This window comes from Paramisgurnus dabryanus, chromosome 21, assembly GCF_030506205.2.
Source record: "Paramisgurnus dabryanus chromosome 21, PD_genome_1.1, whole genome shotgun sequence".
Lineage (NCBI taxonomy): Eukaryota > Metazoa > Chordata > Actinopteri > Cypriniformes > Cobitidae > Paramisgurnus > Paramisgurnus dabryanus.
Genome location: NC_133357.1, coordinates 24,936,994 through 24,958,669, shown reverse-complemented (window position 1 = coordinate 24,958,669; position 21,676 = coordinate 24,936,994). Strand labels below are relative to the sequence as shown.

Sequence of the window (21,676 nt, the reverse complement as noted above, 5' to 3'; positions counted from 1 at the left end):
GTAATAAGGGATTGCATGTCTTTTTATTGCCGTTCATACTGGCGTTGTGGGAAGTTTATTATGGGAACTGAAGGTTCATAACATGACAACTGTACAGTAGCTCAATTGTTATTGTAAAATCAATTTTGTAAAAGTTCTAGTGCGAACTAGAGCTACAAGGTTGATTTTTAGTACACTGCAGGGTTTCCCGCAGAAAATTTGTTAGTTAAGGTGGTAGGGTTGTGCAGGTGGGCGGGCCAGGGGCGTGGCAATCAAAGGGGCGGGGCGTATGCGTTATGATAATTTTTTTTATTTAAAACACTCAAATAAAACTCAATTTTGAAGAAACTATGACAGAAAATGAACACATACTAGATTATTAATGAATTAAATGTTTTATCAACAGGCTAGTTATCCTTCAGACAGTGACGGACCATGTCTTTCTCTCATTTCAACCATATGGCGTTTGGTGGAATTTTTTTTTGGACGACCTAGTTAAGGTGGTAGGGTATCCCAGCTTAGGTGGGCGGGAAACCCTGCACTGTCAGAAAAAGTGGTCCCTTGCTGTCACAGGGGGTGTACCCTTTTAAAATGTACACATTTGTTCCTTAAGAGCACATATAAGTAACTGAGAGGTACATATTGCCACCAAATATACATATAATAATGTGCCTAAATAGTACATATTAGGACCTTTTTAAAGGGTACTGGCCATTTTTTACCGTCTTTATTGTCCCCATAGAGCAGTGGTTCTAATACTTTTTGGCGTGCGCACCCCTTAGGATGCATCCCTTCATGCCTCCCACAAAGAAAATTCATGTCATAAACTTAGAATTTAAATTAAATGGGACATATCATAAAAATCAGACTTTTTCCATGTTTAAGTATTATAATTTGGTCCAAAGTGCTTGTATTAACCTATAAATGTTTAAAAGATCAACCCAGTAACTAAGTTTTGGTAAACCATTCTCTGCAAGCATGTGAAAAAATTGAAATTTGGCTCCCCTTGTGATGTCAGAAGGGGATAGTGCTGCCTCCCAATCTGCACTATCCAACCACATCACTGCCATTTAGGGCAGAGATCAGCTCATTTGAATGTCAAAGGACACACCCAAAAAAAAATGCACATCAACAAAGTGGCAATTTCAACATGCTATAATCAATGATCTATATGATATTTTGATGTAAAACTTCACATATGTACTCTGGGGACACCACAGATTTATTTGACATCTTAGAAAGGCTCTGTTAAATGTCCCCTTTAAACAAAACATATTAAATGATACAATACGGTGCTGTTGGTTAGTAGCTATATATTTCTGAGGTTTAATTATACAGATTTTATGGTACATTAATGCATTTTATAAAATGTCATAAAACTGAAGCCCCTCTGCACCATCTCACGCCCCCCAGTTTAAGAACCGCTGCCATAAAGACACTTTCTTAAAGTGGCTTTCGAGACACTCAGTTGGCAACATGAGACATCAAAACATTTGTAACTCATACAGTATTTATAAATGTTTATTTCTCCATAATTGCTCATTCAAATCTAATACATCAGTATAAGGTCAGTGAATTGCTAAAGTTTACACTCTCCTCACCACCTTATTTAAACTTTTAGTTTGGAGATATTAAACTCAAATCTAAATGTTTATACTATTTTCTCCACATGAAACCTTTAGATACACATTAGACAAGACACTTTTGTACAGAGGGCTCCGGTGCAATTTTTCCAAATGATAAATGCATCATATAATCACACTTTAAATCTCAAACTAACTGAATTATGAGTAATTCCCTGAAGTTTGTCGAGCTGTTTCGCAACGGCGTCTGGGTCACCAGCGCCGCACAGTCGGCTCAGTGTTAAAACTCGGCGAGCAAGAGATGAGGTGGCGACCTGCGGTGAAATTTACGTGAGTTCAAAACAGAGCGGTGTTTATAAGCAAGGGCTCCCCCATGAACAGATCTAGCTCTGTGTTTCTCCTTCCATTTTATGTCTAGTGTGACATTAATGTCTCTGCTGGGAGCAACTCGGGACTCGCACGCTGGTTTGGATCCCTTTTCCTTCCTCAATAACGGCTGAGATTAGAAACATAGAGTTACATCACCAAACGAAAGTTAACTCTTTAGGGGAATGCTCCAAAATGTATTTGCTAAGACAAGATGACTTACTGTTCTTATGTTTAGGGTTAGGGGTTGGTTCTGAGACTTTGCAAAAGAGTATTAAAAGCATAACTCATCCTGAACTGTTCATTCCACAGAAAAAAATGAAACCTCAAGTGGTTTGTTGAGTAAATGTGCTGTATTTCTTTAAGCATAAAGACTTCCCGCCTGGCGGACCATCAAACGAATGCAAAAAAAAACAAAAAACATATGGGTATGAAGAAGGGACCCATACATAGAGTCCAGAATATCATAAAGACTTGCATGTGGGGTCTTATGACTTGTGCACCTACCAAGCGCACCGTAGAATCAATGTAGGAACACCTTGGTAAACATTTGGCAATGTCCTGGCGATTGCCCACCCCATCCTCGCAGTGACTTTTCTACAGTAGGGCAAGCCAGGGGCATTTCTAGGTTGGTTTTTAATATAAGGTAAATTTATTATTAAATCACACCCAATGAGGGTGTGGTTTAAAAAATAAATTAATAAACTGTTGAAAGACTGTGATTGAATTTTATGCTAATGAAATACATTTGTTTATATTTACTTTTGCGTGTTTTTAATTAAAGATAATTTTTTTTCAACTGAATATATATGTGCTCTTGGACCACAAAACCAGTCTTAAGTAACACGGGTACATTTGTAGCAAAAGCCAAAAAAATATTGCATGGGTCAAAATTATCGATTTTTTCTTTAATGCCAAATTAGGATATGAACTTTAAATGATGTCCCATGAAGATATTTTGTAAATTTACGATCATAAATATATCCAAAATGTTTTTTTTTTATATGTGTTGCTAAGGACTTAATTCGGACATCTTTAAATGCGATTTTCTCAATATTTAGATTTTTTTCACCCTCAGATTCCAGGATTTCATATAGTCATACATCTCGGCCAAATATTGTCCTATCCTAACAAACATATATCAATATTCAGCTTTGAGATGAAGTTTAAATCTAAATTTCAAAAATTGACTTGTTTGGTGGTCCAGGGTCACATATGACCAGGGTTGCCAGGTCCAAGAAAAATTTCCAGCCCAATGACAACTTAAAACCCGCCCAAAAGGAATGAAAACTAGCCCAATTTTTACATTTGTCCAATCACAGTTGAAAACTCTGGGATTACAACAAATTTCTTAATGCACTTAAGGTGCTCTATTTTCACACACTATTCTGTTCTAAAAAAAAAAAAATCTACTTTAATACTTAAGATTATCTTAAGTACATCTAAGTGTACCCAACCGTGCCATTTTGAGACAGTATGAACTCTTTTAACATACTATCTATGTATTTAAAATGTTCTATTTAACTTGAAAAGATCATACAAAGATGGGTTCACGTGTTCTGTAAATATCCTCTCAGTATAGACATAACCCTTTTACGTAAGGTAATTTCTTGTTTCTGACGTGATATTAAGAGCAAAACGCGCCCCTCCACTCACTTTTCCACTGACTTCGTAACGCTGCAGCTGTCCTTGGGTTGACATGAATTGCTTATGGGATAAATGCACATTAGAAAAACGAAAACTTTCATTTTATAAGTCTACAGATAAACATATTCGTGGCCGCGGCACATTATAAAACTAGCCCAAAAAAAACGCAACCCGCAGCTCCGAAATTTTTCCCGCAACTGTATTTTCAAAATAGCCCAATTGTGCTGGAAAACCGCAAACCTGGCAACACTGCATATGACCAAACATGATATGGTTTTGCCATATAAGTATGCCTGCATGGGTGAACATTTTTTTACTAGACATAAACAAAGGGTGAATTTTCATAAAAACATTAAATTTTTTAACATTTTTCAAAATGTTACTATGTTCTTACCTCAACTTAGATTAATTAATACACCTATCTTTTTTCAATACATGACTTTTAATCTTGCCACTGGGGTAAGCAATAATGCTTCTGTGGTTGTAGGCAAGGGTCAGGACGTTCTTTACATCTGTCTAATGAAAAATAACTGATGTATTAAAATACAAATAACTGCCCAGTGGTGTGCTAATGAGGTTGTTTTGAATACTGTTCATAACCGTTTCTGAAAAACAATAGTAGCAGTGTTTTTATTTTAAGATATTTTGCTACATTTCAATATTTCCTGCTTGCTGTTTGGATGACTGCCAAACACTTTACAGACCCTATTCAGCATTTTACTTATCGACTTGTAAAGTTCTTGATCTTATGTTGCCATTAGGAATTAGTGCATAAATGCATGATGGTTAGAAAATGAGGTGTTAACATCATGTAGTAATGGATGAGATAATGCACCACCCTAAAAGCATGCACTCGACCTGAGCTTATTGATTCCATGACAAAAATGTTGAGACATATTGGGGTTTGTTTTGTTATAAGTGTATCAACACTCTACTCTGCTGATCTGGTAATAATTGTTGTTTAAGACTTGATACTGATGGCAAAAATCTCAAAAATTTTAACCTGAATCATCACCCTACTTTGCCTGAGTTAATACGCTTCGTTTATCTGCTTGGACGGTCTGTTGGTTTGAGCATTTCCTTGGTGAAGTGAAATGACAGAAGTAAGTGGAGCGCTCTTAAAATTGATTCAGACATGCTCAGATCCCTTTCGGCTTCAATGGAAGGAAGCTGTTTGCTTGTGTGCATCGTATAATTGTGACATGCCCTTCCAAACTCAAATAATCAGGTCTATTCAGCAGCTACATATTTGGGGGACGTTTTTTTCTGAAGCTCAGTCTTTTGTTTCTGCGGGTCATTTAGTGTGATACATGAAAGCTGACACGTAATTGCCTGTACATTTGTCATAACCAGAAACATCATGCATGCTTTGTTTGGATGAACAGTAGCAGGCTTAGCTCGCTGGGAGTATCACCAAAGCTGTTGTAGTTTATTTATTTTGTGCTACATTTATTATATTTCCTTAGTAGTTTATTACGTTCGTCTAAGACCAACCTAGTCTGGTGGTACATTTTTAATTATAATAGGGATAATTAATAGGGATTAACCACGATAAAATGTCCTGACGGTTACTATTATCATTAAAAATTTAATTTTCATAACAACTGTGTTTGATTACAGGAAATTCTGTCCAGCCAGAATCAGTTTGACGCAGGCGCGCACATGCAACATATTTTTTTGCACAAGAAGGCATTTAAGGGATAATGTATTGTATTAATTCACAGTAAACTTATAAGACAGATTTTTTTAACCACAGAAATAATTTCAGCGACATGAAATATTAAATTGTGATTTTCAAAAATAAAACTTGTTCAAACAAAACCATGATAATATTGATAACCGTGATAACTTTGGTCACTATAATCACAATATGAAATGTTCATACCGTCCCATCCCTATTAATTATTATGCAAGAAGAGCTCAATTTAGTTTTGTTTGCTTTCTGTGTTTGATGGACAATGTTCACTTTGCAGTTTCATTTGTACCAAGGTTGACATTTTACTTTGTGTTTTTTTAGACATGTTTTGAGCGATATGCAGGTGGGTGGGTGGTGGTAGAACTTTATAACGTAAAGCAAATGAAACACTGTAACAAAAAAAGTTAAATCAAATTGGTTATGCAAGTCAATTCACCCTAGGTTAAGTTTCAAGACTAGTGATGAGTTGACTTAACAGATAAAAACAAGTTTGTAGAGCTGCCTAACAATTAGTCGCGACTAAGTGTTTAGAGAATAAAAGTTTTTGTTTACATATTAAGTGTAATGTGTATAATAATTATGTATATATAAATGCACACACATGCATATATATATATAAGAAATATTTGCATGTATAAATACTTATTATATCAATATATTTTTTCCTCAAAATTATACATACATGTGTTTGTATTTATATATACATAATATTTGTTGATGTACCGTGTATAATAATATGTAAACAAAAACTTTTATTCTGCAAACGAATAGTCGTGACTAATCATTAGGCAGCACCACAAGTTTGAAATGGTTTAACTTAATTTATTAAGTAATATAAAGAAAATATGTTGATATGACTTGCTGACCATAACATTTTTTTAAAGTGTCTTCAGATGACATTAGCATGACGTTTTTGGTAATTTCCATTGCAGACAGTTTACGCCATATATCCATGTGAATCATGTGAATATAAGTGAATATAGTGTTAATAGTAAATCCCTTGCATAGTGTTGTTGTGAAACCAGAGAGGGTCAGTAGAGGAAGCTTGCTGGCAGGCGACTGTTAAAAAACGAATATGTAATTTATCACCGGTCCCTCATGCTGTAACACTTGTGCAGGAGAGCAGTATAGCATCTTTAGTGTGGGTGTGTGTTTGAGAGAGAGAAGAGAGGGGGGAGGAGGAAGAGGAAGGTGTGTGTGGCTGAATGAGTGCGGGGGAGCGAGGGGAGGGACTGTTTCTGCGTCTGTCTTCTGTGTCATTCTGCTGCCGACCGGCTAAGCAGCGAGTCACACTGCTGTGAGGAGGAGAGAGAGAGAGAGAGAGAGAGAGATAGAGAGAGCAGGAAAATTAGTGAGTAGGTAGCCCTAGAGCAGCTGCAACAGAGGCAGTCTGACTGCGAGAAATCAGATGTTGGATTTACATACTAAAGACACCAGAATCACGGATTACCTCTTCAATACAGGATCTGCCTAGTGGTCTTTCTCTATGTGTTATTGGACAGCTAGTTTTTCCTGTAATACGGATTTGAAAGCAAGCAACAGAGCTTGCGGACCTTGCACTGTCTCTTCTTCTTTTGCTCTATTGTGAAACCGTTTGACTCACTGATGCTTTTACATGGTTTTACGCAGGAGGAATGCTTGGGGGTAGCCCAAGAGGACAAGGAGTAGATCTGGATACTGAAGCTGACAAAACCTCCAAAGCCAAGACCCCTCTGGGCCAGGCGGGAGCCAAAGGAGTTGGGGGCATGGCCACAAAAAGAGGAAAGTCTGGGCTCCCGCAAGCTGCTCCTCGGACTGAGTTGAAGGTCTACCGAGGTGAGGGTCGTCTTCCAGTGCCCAACAATCTACGCAAGCAGAAGTCTATGACCAATCTGTGTGTGCTTACGGACTCTGAGAAAAAGATCCACCTGTACCCGCCCAAGTGGTCCGATGACATGGAAAAGCCTGTGACGGGTCAGAACAAGTCGGGCAAGCCCAAAGATGCTGGAGGAGGGACCGGGACGGGTATCCCACTTTCCAAGAACCTTTCCAAGTCAGAGCATTCTTTGTTTCAGGGAAAGCCAAAACCCTTTAGTCCACCTTCCAACCTGAGTAAACCCACTCGGATACCTAGGGGTCCTTACGCTGAGGTCAAACCCATTAGCAAGGCTCAAGACCTGGCAGAGGACAGCAAGTCTGATGATGAGATACTCTCTAGCAAAGCTAAAGCTAATGGTAGGAAATCTGTAAGTGGCACCACAGGCGCAGCCACCCCAGGAGGTGGAGGAGGAAAGGATGCATCAGAACCTGAAGAAGGGGACAAGACCTTCCTAAAGGTGGATCCAGAACTGGTTGTAACAGTACTTGGAGATTTGGAACAGCTTCTCTTCAGTCAAATGTTGGGTAAGTAATAATAAGCTCTGCTTATTCGCTTGCGATGCTGAGGAATGAGCAATGCTAATAACCTGCCTGGCTGACGGACCAAACATCCTTGCTCAACCCAGCCCTACTCTTGCTTAGCAACTACCTTTCATCCCATTTATCCTGTGCTGTGCACACACACACTAATTATATTCTTACATCTGTTGTTTGCTTGAATCTGGGTCTGCATGTTAACCATCATTGTCATTTTATTATTTATTTCAAACACTGATGCGTTGAACGACCTCTACAGCCTTTTTTGTTTACATTGCAAGCTCATGCATTGCATCTGTGCATGTATTGGACGAGACCAATCTGTGCTCCAATCGGGGGGTGGGGGGGTTGTTTCAGGGGTATATTTGCTCTACTATTGTACCACGCAGAGTTGACACACTGCCCTAATCTTGAACGTTTGCCTCTTTATCTGCGCCTCTGTCTCATTCCCTAAGGCTGTGATTTGGATTACTGATAGCCTTTGTAGACGTTTTAACAATGGGCACCAATAGCTTTAATACAGCTTGTATGATTTGAATAATTCTAACAAGCTCAAGTTTAAATGTTGAAATAAATGCTATTTAGCAGGAATTTAAAAATAAACCTTACTGGGTTGAATTGTTTTCAAGTCATGGTGGGCAACATATTTAGCCTTGCCGCTGGTACCATTGATCTGTGGGGCAGTTGACAGATGGTTCCCCTCTCTCTTCCTCTCTCCCCTTCCCTCTCTCTCTCTCTGTCACCGGGGGACTTCAAAAGAGAATAATAGGGGTGTCACACTCTTTCAGAAGGTCAGTGACTCAGAATGAGAAGGCAAGGACACAAAACATTGTGCGTTTTGTTTATATTTAAGAATACATGAACAATGTGGTAGCTTATTGGCTATTTGCCTTTCCGCTACCAGCCATTTTTGAGTCACCTTTCCATTCCAGTCATGGGTTTTTACCATCACAATCCATTATAATGTCTTTTTGACTGAAAAGGCGTGCAATTACTTGTCATTATTTGCCAACCTTCAACTCTTTCAAAACACATAAAACAGAAAAGCAATTATTTATAGAAGAACATCCATGCTGCTGTTTGTTTATATAATAGGGACATTATATAGTGACCATGGCTTGCAAGTTACTGTAGATTGTCCATTGTACAAAGCTGTCAGAATACATGACAGCCCCTTGTCTCTATCCATTTTAATTGTACAAGAAAATTACTCATCTGGTATGCCACACAATGGAAGTCATATGAATTTGGGATGACTCAAGGCTGCGTATACAACAGATTTTTTATTTGGCAAGCAATGCCATGGTTAAAAATACACTCCCGACATGTTCATCTATTTGCAATCTGGGGCTTCACAATTGCGTTAAATTCTCAGCCAGAACCTCTGTGTTATTGCTTTATTAATATCCTGGTGGCCAAAATGAAATTGTGTGAACTGGATCCATTGAGTTGAGATATGAGAAAATGAAATTCAGTCTGGTGTATTAGTTTTCCCTACTTGCCTGAAGCATATTTTGACCTTGCCGAATAGCACCTGATGAATGGGAGTGGGCAGAATTGAAAATGTGATTTATGTTGTATGTCCGAATCGGTCCGATCCATACTTTGTATTTTTCTCCATCTTGGCTGCTGTACATTACTGCTGATTCTCTGAGCCGGTTCTGCTCAGCAAACTCTCCAATTGTGGTTGTGTTCAGGCTGTACTGTATGTGAAACTAAATGCATTAGTGCTTTTTAGCCCAACACCTCTGCCTTTGCCGCTTCATTCTTGATAGCATGTATTTCAATAAGTGTGTGTATATATACCATAAATATAATTTTTAAGATAATTAATAACCATAAAGAATTATGATACCAACTGGAAAAGACAGAAACCCTTGACATATCTTAGGGCCTTTTTACACCTGGTCACTTCATGTGTTTTCTCTGATTGGATAGCCATCTGATTTGTTAAAACTGTCCCATTTTCATTTGGCCACATAAAAGCGTCTTGGGAAAATTGATATGAATCCGATCTTCTACTCCCGCGCAAAATGCAAATACACTATTTATTACTCCGCCTTAAAAAACTTAAGACCACATTTATGCAACAAAAGGCAGCACTTACTGTATGTTGTACTGTATGTTGGGCAGGGGACGGGCGTTAATGATTTAACGTACAGGTCCATGACGGGGAAAGCTTTCACAAAACTCCCTCTCAAAGTTTTATTTCTTTGTTTAATATCATTCGAGTTTGTCATTGGACTTTTTATTGGTTCTAGAAAGCTTTTTTACCCCCTGCCGTCGCTCCATAAAGCAATAAGCATGTAGTCTTTGTTTGTTAGCCTCTTTGCCGGCTAACTTCTGGGTGATGTGTTTGTGTTTGGGGGGAGATATGCGCTGAAAGATGTGGTTTCATAAACCAGATTTATTAACACTTGTCCAGTTTCGTCTAAAATGCATCCTAGACCATCTCCTGAGATGGTTTGAGCGATCAGATTTAAAATCCATCTCGAAAACGTTTCGGAGGGCATTTAAACCTGGTCTTTTTACAATCGGATAGCTATACGATCAGAGAAAACGCATAAAGTGACCAGGTGTAAAAAGACCCTTATGCAGGGTTCACACCAGACGCGGAAGAGGGGGCAAACGCGAGATAAAGTCAATGTCAATTACATGTTAAGTCAATGCGAAGACGCGAATACACGGATGGCGCATTCTGCGCGAATTGAGCATTGGTGGGGAAAATGCGCGAGTTGAAAAATCTGAATTTTGGCAGATTTCCACATTGCGTTAACCAATCAGGACCTTGCTGTAGTAGTGACATGATTATAGGATGCGAGGGGAGCCTTAGCAGAGTTGCAGAAGCCCCTCCCATGACGCGAATTGCCTCGAATGCTGGTGTGAACTGTGAATGCACCATTAGACATACTGAAGCAACTTAACGAAACCTCTTTATGTGCTGACAAGAGCTTGACCAACCAAATATCCCGTAGTGCAAAACTCCTTTAAAATAAACAAAACCACAGGCTTTGGATTTAGGATTAACTGTGCATACAGATAATGAAAAGATAACCCATAAAGATAATCCATCCATACATTTCTGTGTTAGTTTTTGCACTTTTAGTAATGTAGTTCTACAGTAGTAAACCAGTACATCCAACACTATCTCATGGCAGTTTTTACATATTTTACGAGGTGGCAAATTCGAACAACCACATTCGTACAATTTCCTGACCCCTGTGATGTTGGGGTTGGGGTGGAGTTTTGTTATTGTTTTTTTTTATGACAATTGTACGTTTTTGCACGATTAACTTCGTACTAATTTATACAAATTAGCCAAAAATATGTATGAAAAAAGATGTATTCTCATGAGGTCAGGCTGGCACATCGAGAGACTTGATTTGATTTCAAGTTTGACTTTTTTTATTCATTATATTTCCTTTGGTGTGTAAGTGTGTATTAGTACATGTTAACGATATGCAAAAGGTCCAAACCCCAAAGTAAACAGTGACGCGAGTTATCGTCTCCAATGTAAATCTCTTTTCTTGGACTATAACAAACACACGGATTGTAGTCAGCAGTTTACTTCCTGTGATTGGTGATGTAGACAAGACCGACATTATCATAATTCCTCCCGCTTCAGACTCAAAGCCTGTAAACTAATTCCTGTAAACATTGCATTTTGAACGAATCTTTCAAACATGGTAAGGGGCGTTATATTTCCGGCTGATGTCAGAGGTATTTAGGCTAAATCCTAAATACAAAATACAGATCAGCTGGCCAATCAGGGGCACATCGCTTTTCAAATCAATGAGTTTTGTACAAAATTTGTGGATTTCAGGAAGAGAGGGAAATCTGGTGCTACAAAAATGTACGGTATGTGGAAAGTTAATTTTTTTAACCAAAAACCACACAAATACATTGTATTATACCAATACACAAAATAACGTTTAGCAATGAAATAGGTGGACTTTAATGAATGACCCTGGTCTTATTTTCTGTTATTTCTTGGCTACTGAAGTATTCCAGTTGTGGGGTCAATTGAAGGTAACTCACATACTAAAATTGAAACTTTGAGTGCACTGTAAGTCACTTGGCATAAAAGTAGATGCATAAATTAAAAACAAACATTTCTTTAATCAAACACCACTTTTCTTTTTTGCTAGTGTAACCGATGCTGCTTGTGCAGGGGAAACCACTTATATCATAGCTCACTATTCATAATCCATTCAATCCTTACAAATCCTTGATCAAATCACAATGGATAAAATCATATTATGGCCTGATTGTTTCATGCTAAATGTTTCAATTGGAAATACATTTTGTTACTGTCGCCAAATGCATTGCAAATGCTGTTTCGTGTTTACATTCTGATGATAAAATGTACTGATAGCACGTACACCTTAAACCAATTTGAATAAAAGCATCTGCCAAATGCATAAACATAAATATAATCTAAACAATATGTACAGACAATACAACACAACAACCAAATGAAATGAGCTCTTAGTCCATAATGCCATTTCGTTTTATGAGACGAGTAGCTCAGTGACTTATTGAAGGGTGTGTCTCACAGGCAAGTCCGTCCTCACAGCATCCTTTCCAGAGGCACTTTACTGCTATCTTTCTCATCATCCTGGTTTGCTCCTCCGCCTGGTTTGAGCTGCAGTGGTTGGGTCGGGTCAATGCCTCTCCATTGGAGATGATTGCAGCTGACAGCCTCATTCAGAGAGACCTTTCTATGCTAGCACTGGTCTCCAAAAAACCCTTAAAGAAACGAGTGGCCCAATCGTAATTATGTGATAAGACAATATATTTATCTTGGACTCCAGTGAACATAATCTGTTTCCTCTTGGGGAAGGCACAGAGACCTGGAAGCACTTTGTAAGTCATGACACAGGATTTCCTCATTTCCTGTATGTGATATTGTTGAGTTATTATTTAGGTTAAATGTGTGGCCACACTGCAATGGGCAGATGTGCAGTGATAATGCTGAAGTCTGCAGGAAGTGCTGCGGTTCATCCCAGCAGAACGTTTGAAAAACCATCACATATATAATGCAGTGGTTTCGCTGTTTATATTATGTTCGGCTGTGCTAGTGAAGCCAGGACAGTGTTGTAAGGGTTAAACAAAGACTGATTGACATCCCAGCATGCTGCAGGCTTCCTCCTGACTGTGCTCCTGATTTAATTTCTGTCAGGTCTGGTTGTGTAACAGAACATCTCAGAGGAAACAACACAACTTAAAGACATAATGCAGCGACAATGGTTTAAAAAATTGAGAAACCCATACATAAAATGACACAAAAAGATCTGTATTAAATCAACGGGATGCTGCCGTATCATATGCATGCAAAATTGTAATTTGACGTATGTATTGCACAACTATTCACACTGCGTGCCATTTATATACGCACTTCATGAGAATAGGTTACTAGTGCATAGTAGACCTACGTTAACTCTTCATTGGTACATTTAAATGTGAAAATAATGTATAGTTGAATTTAATCAAGATGAACAAATGCTGTAAATGTATTTTTCATTATTTCATGTAGCATTACCTAAATTGAACCTCTAGAGATTTAAGACCGGACACAAAGAAAAGAGGAACAGAAAGAGGAATCATGCAGTTTCTTGTAAAGGTCAAGTTTTGCTTCATCCATCTCTTTTGACAAAGCATGCACAACCCACCTGCCTCCATTTTGTGACCACGGAGATGATGATTTGTGTACTGTTTGACGCGCAACAGATTTGTAATGTGATTACTGTCATGACCGACGTCTCCATGCCTCTGCATGCTTCATGCAACTAATGCGATCTAACTCCTAATCTGATTTCTTCATGTCTGCAAAACTGTCGAGCGGAAAGAATCCACTCAATTACATGAGCATGCTACATGAAACTTCATTTCTTAAAACATTCAGTTAACATTCAGCTTGTATGTCATCTTAATAAAACTCTGAAATTAGTTTTTTTTAAGTTATTGTTTTGTAGTTAAAATGGCCAGAGTTACACCACATAAACACAATTCCCTATTTCTGTTCTATATTTTGGATGTTGGTAGTTCCTTTAAATTATTTCTTATGCTTGAGCTTTATATCAAAGGACTCGATTCGAATTCGATGCATAATTTGTCCCATAAATCTTTGCTATGGATCCAGTATGTAGGGAAGACACATACCTCTTCTTGGATTTGGCTCAATCATTCAAAAAATATTTGAGTTTGATTAATTCTATTTTTACACATCTCTGCTACAAATGAACATTTGAAGTTTGTTTCTATTACTTAACCGTTCTTGAACAATTACACCAAACGTGACAGAAGTGCAAACGTTACAACTTACCCCATATGTGTTGCAATTATTTGTAACAGACAGGGGGTTAGTTGTAACACTTGCTAAAATAAACTTTGCAGGCAAATATTTCAATACTATTGAAGTGGATATTGTTTATATATCTGTATATAGACCGGTATCCACACTGTATTCATTCATCCAGCCCTTTTCTAACAATAGTTAAATTATAAATGGATATAAATGTCTAAATATGTTAGAAAAAGCAGAACAATTATGAATTTTTTTATATGTGACTCAGTCTGTAATAACTATACTAGATTTTCAAAATCAAATTCTGAGATAATGAACATCAAAGTCTGATTTTAGCCATTCATTTCATTATGATTTTAATCTCTGACATGACCTTATTCAGTCAATATTAAAGATATGAACAAAAATATATTTGGCAGACAATTTTTGATAAGACAGGCACATTTATTTTATTGGCAGTCAGCAATCATTCGTGTGTAGCCGATTTAAAACAACGGAAAGAATTACGCTAACGTTAGCGTAACATTCATATCGTAAGTTCTGAGGGGTTAACACAGCGTTACAATTAACACCGCTGGGTGAAAATATTTTCAAGCACACCAAAAAAGTTGCTTAGAGCTGCGACATATTTCAAAACGATGCCATGTTTTAGTAAACAAGACACTGATTAATTTGACATAACATTGGATTTGGTATCTTACACACCCAACACAGAAACAGAAAAAAAACACATAATAAAAAATGTATACTTACATGCCACCAAAACACTCTTTCATCAATAACTCTATGTAAAAACATTATACATTTCTTCCATAAATTTGTGGGAGATTGTCTTGTGGCAGCGTGAAAACTATAGTAAACAGTCGGACTCAAGTTGAACTTGACTACAACACTGCCCCAGATTTTGTGCCTTATTAGGAAGAGGGGTTCTGTAACTTTTCTAAGCGCATAGATTTTAAATTACACAGATGAATGTTAGCTTAGCTGCTAATCTGTATGTGTAACAAATAGTATGTCCAACTTGATCTTACGTATTTTACAAGTTGGCTGATTCTAGTTAATTCATATGACGTGAATTGTACAATAAAAAAATATATAAAACCCCACTCTTAATCCCACACCAAACCCCAACGTCATAGGGGTGAAAGCACATAGTACAAAAACATGAATGTGGTTGGTCAAATTAAAATCTCATATAATTGCCATTGGATTGCGATTGCATGTCCGAAACTTTCATATGCAAAAAAACAGTATGTGAAAACAACCTGGATCGTCTACTGCTTCTATTGAGATTTCTTAGTATGCATCGTATTGACTCTATTCTATCCCATAATGCCACACGAGCTGTAGCTGTGAAATTCAAAAAGTGATGAACAGGGTAGCTTTATTAAAATGCAAGTAATACTTACAAACCAATACATGTATTCATTGTGGTTTAATTTAAGGGATAGTTCGGCCAAAAATGATATTAAACCCATGATTTACTCACCCCCAGGCTGTCTTCTGAGGGCAATCCGTGCGGTGTTGTTGTAGAAATGTCCATATTTAAAACTTTATCAACGAAAATAAATACCTTCCGGTAGCGCCGCCATCTTAGTCGCGTCCCCATTCAGGATGAGAGCTTACGCAGCCTACGGAGGCTACTCTGCTGCTGCTCTGTGCCCCCGCCCTCCGAATTTGTCATACGTCACTTCGAAAAGTGCGTACACTACGCTAATACTCTCTCCTGAATACAGAGGAGTCTAAGATGGCGGCGCTACCATAAATGTATTTATTTTCGTTAATAAAGTTTTAAATATGGATATTTCTACAACACCACCACGCGGATTACCCTCAGAAGACCTTTGTTTATCATCCTGGAGCCGTTTAGATTTAATTTGTGAGGGATGGACGCACTTTTTTTGTACTTGAAGGTCGTGAACCCCGTAACATTACATTTAATTAACTGAAAGATCTAAAACATTTTCTAAAATATCCGAAAATGTGTTTGTCTGAAAAACGATGGACATATGCAACTCGGACAGCTTGGGGGTGAGTAAATCATGGGTTTAATATCATTTTTGGCCGAACTATCCCTTTAACTGTACTTGTTTAACAACATGACAATGAAAACATGAAGGACGTTGTATGTCTGCACCCACACATATAAAACGCACATAATTTTGTCAATATTGTCAGAGTACACGAATGCAGATGCAGCCATAGTCTCTGTAGGCTTCACATGAAGAGCACTGTTTGTGTGTAAACCACTAATAAAGTTGCTGCCCATGAAAAGTGTATAAAAGCTGTCACTTATAAGATTTTGTTTCGAAGCAGAGCTATTGGAACAGAGCGATTGTGTTGCAACAGTTACATCTGTGTCAAGAGCAAGTGTGTTGAAACGCCATGCGAAATAAACTAATAACCAGTGGTGCTCGAGCGCAAACACAGCTGAGAGGTCAAAGTGAGATTGTTGGTCTTGTCACTGATATGTTGTTTGTCGCTGGACTCTAGCAAAGTGATTAAACTTCACATCTTGACAGAGTCCCTCTAGATTCTCCATTAACAAAGACTGTAGGTAAATGATTGATATTTTGGTACCCAGGTGTCAAAGTCGAAGTTCAAACAGACCCTGAGGCTGCATGGATGGCTGGTTCAGGCTTATGAAGATTAATATTTAATACAAGGTTCCTCTGAAACACAACGTTTCAATTCTCTCAGATCTTCAAATACATTTGCTTCTCTATTGAGACTTGAGCTGTCTTGAGACTGTAAAGATTCCAAGACTGTTTAATCATTGATCCTAAGAGTAGGACCTGCTATGCAGGAAAGGTGAGCATACAGATGTTCTTGTAGGGTTTTTGGCCATCTGTTAAAAAATACTCTTATAGCATCTGATGGCTCATTGGAGATGATAAATACAATCAGATTGTGGAGTATTTCAGATCGACAGAAACTATCGACCGTTTATGTATTATTTCCAAGCCATGCTTATTTACCATACATACCTCTGCAAAGATCAAAGAGGCTTGTGTGTGTAGGTCCTACGGCGTAGCCGCGACAGCTTAGGTTCCGCGTAGGTTTTCATTTATACTTTTGCGTCGTCCTCCGCGTCGACGTGCAAACACACCCGCAAACCTTTTGTTGCAGTTTGAGTTAAATCACTCCTCAACTTGGCTCATCTTTGTTTCACCGTCAAAAACGGAAATACCTATGACGCAGTTTTTTTACCTGACGGGAGGGGTTCTGGTGGACCAATCACAGCGCTTGCAGTCCGCGTAGATTTGACGCGCTGTTAAATTTTTTGTGAGGTACGGCGTAGAACCTACGCACGACTATAAATCGCCCTTAACCCAAAGTCTAAATTTAATCTAGAGATATAAAATCTAATTTGAAGATTTTTTTATTATACCGTCTGTGCAGAGGAGAATTTAGGAGATTTTTGGAGCATCAAGACTCATGCCCCATTTCCACTGCACACGACATAAAGACACGATTGTCGGACTTCGCCCCCTAGAGGTAATGAAGTTTCATTTTAATCGTAACATGGTAGTTTTTGATTGGAATACACTGAAATACATCACTTCCGGTCGTCATATCGCATGCAGTGTAGTCGCACAAGTAAAATTTTTTCAACGAATCCAACGCTTATAATGCAGCCCCTTTGCGACTCTCCGTAGGAAATGAATGACTTCCAGTTTATCAGCCGTCATTGGTCGTGGGCAGCGGAAAGGCGTCCTAGACAATTGGCAATGTTCTTGGTGTTCTCAACATATGAATAAGAATGTGTATTACGCATTTAAACCCCAGAAAATTCAGCCCTCCCTCGTTCCAGAACTGGAGAGCTCTTGTTTAAAGCAATCTTCGCCCCAAAGCAATAAAATGTGGTTGATCTCGTGTTCTCTCCAAACACATGGTCTCCAGTTCCACTGCTGGTCTTTTGAATCTCCATGACCTCTTGCCTGAGGTCACTTTGGAGTTATGATGTTTTTGTTCGTCACACAGCACCATTATTTGCCTCCTTGAGCTTGAGAAGTTGTTCAGCCATATTCTTAATCAAGGACGTGCTCTATTTTTTACGGCTCTCTCTTCCTTGCCAATTCCCGGTGTGATAGGCCTGCTGTTTGAAAAGGACAACAGCTGCAGCAACATCTTTCGGACCAGCTCCTGTGAGCTTTTCAGTAGATGCAGCTATGGTATTGGAGTCGTCTTAGCGCCAGAGAGTTTATGAACCAGGCAGCTGTCTGGGCATCACTCCCAGTTCACACTTCCTTGCCCCTAGGCATTAAGGGATTCCTCTCAAAACTTCTTAACTCTGATTTTCCTCTGGACAGTGTCAAGTGTCGGGAATTAACTGCTCCTCAGGGAAAAGATAAGAATCTGATGTTTAAGGTCATCTTACCTCTTTTCATATATCTAGAATATTATTTTCATCATGAAAAAATAATGGAATTCGGAAATGCATGCATCAAGCGTGATCTTTTTGGTAGTACAGTCGGTTTTTGGCTACACCCACTGAAAATAAATACCAAATGTACAATATGTCAAGATTAAATTAGATTAAATGAAGTCTCCAGCTGCTCACATTTTTCTTTTGGGGAAAGACCCCAATCTCAAGTGTCTCCTATAGAGTTTCAGGAATGATCTTTACCTTACGTCTCAAATTGTGCTAACATTTGAAAAGAGTTTAACCCAAACATTTCTCATTCAATTCATTTAAGATCAAATGAGTTTTTATCTACTCTTACTTTGTCAGCAAAAAATGCATGTAGATTTTTATGTCCCTTAATGTTGATAGGTGCTTTTATTCCATAACATTACCTTTTATTATCCATGTAGCGTCAACATTTTTACAAAAGTATTGCAAAAACAATATTGTTCAAACTTAAGATTTTCAGACTCGCTTTGCAATTTAATGCATTTTCCACACCTGCATCTTAATAAAGTCGACGAATGGTGAGGATGCTATTGTGTCTCATAAAGTGGCACAAACTAAATTGACACTTACCATTCAAAAACGTTGTGCTCCAGTCGTGCTTGAGTTTCTTGTACACACTGTAAAAAATGCTTTTCCAGAAAAAAAATTCTTAGTATTTTTTCTTGTTTTCAGTAAAAAAATTCTTAAGTTAATATACTTTTTCTTGATAAGCAAAACGACCCAAGAAAATAAGTCTAGTTTTTAGACCAAAAATATCAAAATTAAGTGATTTTGTGCATAAAATAAGCACACACAAAAAAAATGCCAATGGGGTTAATTTTTCTTGCATTCTTCTTGAATTAAATGTTTAATAAAAATGTTTAAGATTTTTTTTGCTTACTCCATTGGCAGATTTTGTGCTTGTTTTATGCACAAAAAAATAGATTTTTTTTTGTTCAATAACTAGACTTATTTTCTTGGGTCGTTTTGCTCATAAAGAAAAAACTTTAAATTAAATCTTAATTTAAGAATTTTTAGATATTTTTACTGAAAACAAGACAAAAATACTAAGAAATTATTTTCTTGAAAATAATTTTTTTGCAGTGCATCTTTAACTGCGGGCGTTTCTTTGTCAGACCTGGGCTCTAACTGATAAGGTAAAATTGATGCCATGTTCGCTATCCATACACAATATTGACACACATTGACGAGCCATGTAATGAGGCGAGTAATGTTGATGGGCGGTCCATATCCGACATGCAATGTATGCAGTAAACCATTCACAACAGTCATCTGACCAATCTGAGGAAAGTAGCATCACGCAAAAAAGGATTTGGTAAAATGGATTTTCGAACGAGTTATTGGGAAAAAAAAAGGAAATGATAAAACAACAAAAGTGTTTTTTTTTACCTTGCATGCATGAAAACCTGTTGTTGTGGACTCGCAAAAGCAGGTATGAATGTTTAAAATAGCAAAATACAGGCTCTTTAAATGAGCCATAACTGAAAACTTCAATAAAGCCTGGCATTAGGTTGTAAAGGAACCTCTTAACAATGGATTTTTCCCATTGGCAAGCTACCTCAATGCATTTCGTCAAAAGCAAACCTTCTTCCAGTCCTAGCAGTCTGACCTAAAATATATTAATAAAAGGGAGTTCCCCTCATCAGAAGAAGAAAACCTTGAGATGAATTCGCCAAAAGGGAGCAATCTTTTTCTGAAATCCAATAAGAAATACATAATGTTTGATAGGGGCCTAAACCTCGCATCCAGAAGGGTGGATGCTGTAGGTCTGGCTTTGTTATGTCACTTACAGTAAATAAGTGAAATTGCAGAAGGAGCTTTTCCCAGCCTCGGTGTTATGTGAAAACTTGTTTTTGGCTGAATATGTTATTTTAAATCAGATTTGACATGGGAACAGGTCTGTTTCATTGGCGAAGTTCTCTGTTGGTGTTTCTCAGCTGTTCTGATTCGGTTTGTTTATGGCCTCTGGAAAAGTTTCGCAAACCGCCTTGTGATCGCAGTGTGAGTGATGCAAGGCGTTGAAGCTTTCTTACAATATCCTCAGTCTGATAAGAGCCATGCATAACAGTTTTCTTTCCTCCAAAGTTATTTCCCTAGGATATTATTGTGATTTTGTTGCGGATATTCCAATCCGTCTTCTCATTTCCCGCTATATGTCTGAAGCGTCTGCAGGACACTCTATTGTTATTTAGGAGTGTCCTCATTCACAGATGCTGCATGCATGCGTGTGTGCACCTTCCTGTTTTCATGTTGTCGAGGTCACTACCGTGCATGACTAGATATAAAAACAGAGTTACTGAGTCATTTGGTTAACTGAAAACCATACACAAACTTCTGGTGGCATTATGAGAAGTGATAAACTATACCTTATTTTTAAAGTGTTCGCCGGTGGGTGCTCGTCTCAACTTCAAGCCATGCTTAGGTTACTTAGCAACTGCAGACGCTCTGGAGACCCCAAGTGCTTGGAAAAGTAAAAGTTAAAATAAAACTGATGGTCTCATTATCAAGGTATCATGCAAAAAACATGCAAGGTGTCATGCAATGTATGCAACTAGTTTCTCTATACAGGAGTCATGGATTAAAGTTTTCCGTCGCTAGACGGATTTCCGTCAATTGCAAAATTATTAAATTCATTTTTCATAAAGACGACGTGTATTCACCTTTTTTTAAGTTGGATGTGATCAAAGCCTGGAGTGGAGCCAAATCACGTTCCTCTCTCCACTCTAAGCGGTCTGTTATCATACGCACAGGATCCACTCCGGGTTTTCTGACTGTATCACGTTAAGCTGAGGTAAAACTTTTTTCAGCTATGGACAAACTTGTAATGCAGAAAGGCTCCGATGTTTTGGCGGTTGATAAAGGTGTAAAAGACCAATGGAGATTGACTTGGCTTAGCGAAATGATGAAGATTGGCAAGCCTTTCATTTCGTGGGATAAGAAAATCAAACCGCCAGGTAATTTACGTGTCTTTGCGAATAGGGTTCCTGTATTTTGGGGGTAAATGATTTCTCACGTACGTGATTACCCGCGTCCCGTTTTTGACTGCTATGCTCATCAGGCCAGTTGCTGATACAACGGGTTTATTAAACTCGTGGGTAAACTTTATGTGGCGCCACAAGAACCAGGAGGCAGATGACATCCATATCCCGTGAGAGCGATTTCAGGAATCATAAGAGGAGACTGCTTCTGATGTTCTCGCGTCACTTTGATGTCATCCACCTGTCGGTTCTTGCAGTTTCATTTGCGTGTGGTCTCAAAAAACGTAAAATTTGCACACATATTTAAGC

General features: G+C 38.2%; 1 protein-coding gene across 7 annotated transcripts in view; it reads left to right on the top strand.

The window, feature by feature from the left end:
- The window catches only part of nav1a (neuron navigator 1a), a 177,230-nt gene that overhangs the window by 39,664 nt on the left and 115,890 nt on the right, over positions 1-21,676 (top strand). For 5 of the 7 annotated variants that reach the window (XM_065286374.1, XM_065286377.2, XM_065286375.2 and 2 more), the window contains exon 4: positions 6,901-7,653. The exons of the other annotated variants lie outside the window; for them this stretch is intronic. In XM_065286374.1, the coding sequence (XP_065142446.1) occupies positions 6,901-7,653 (753 nt within the window). The remainder of the gene's footprint in view (positions 1-6,900; positions 7,654-21,676) is intronic. 7 annotated transcript variants of the gene reach the window in all.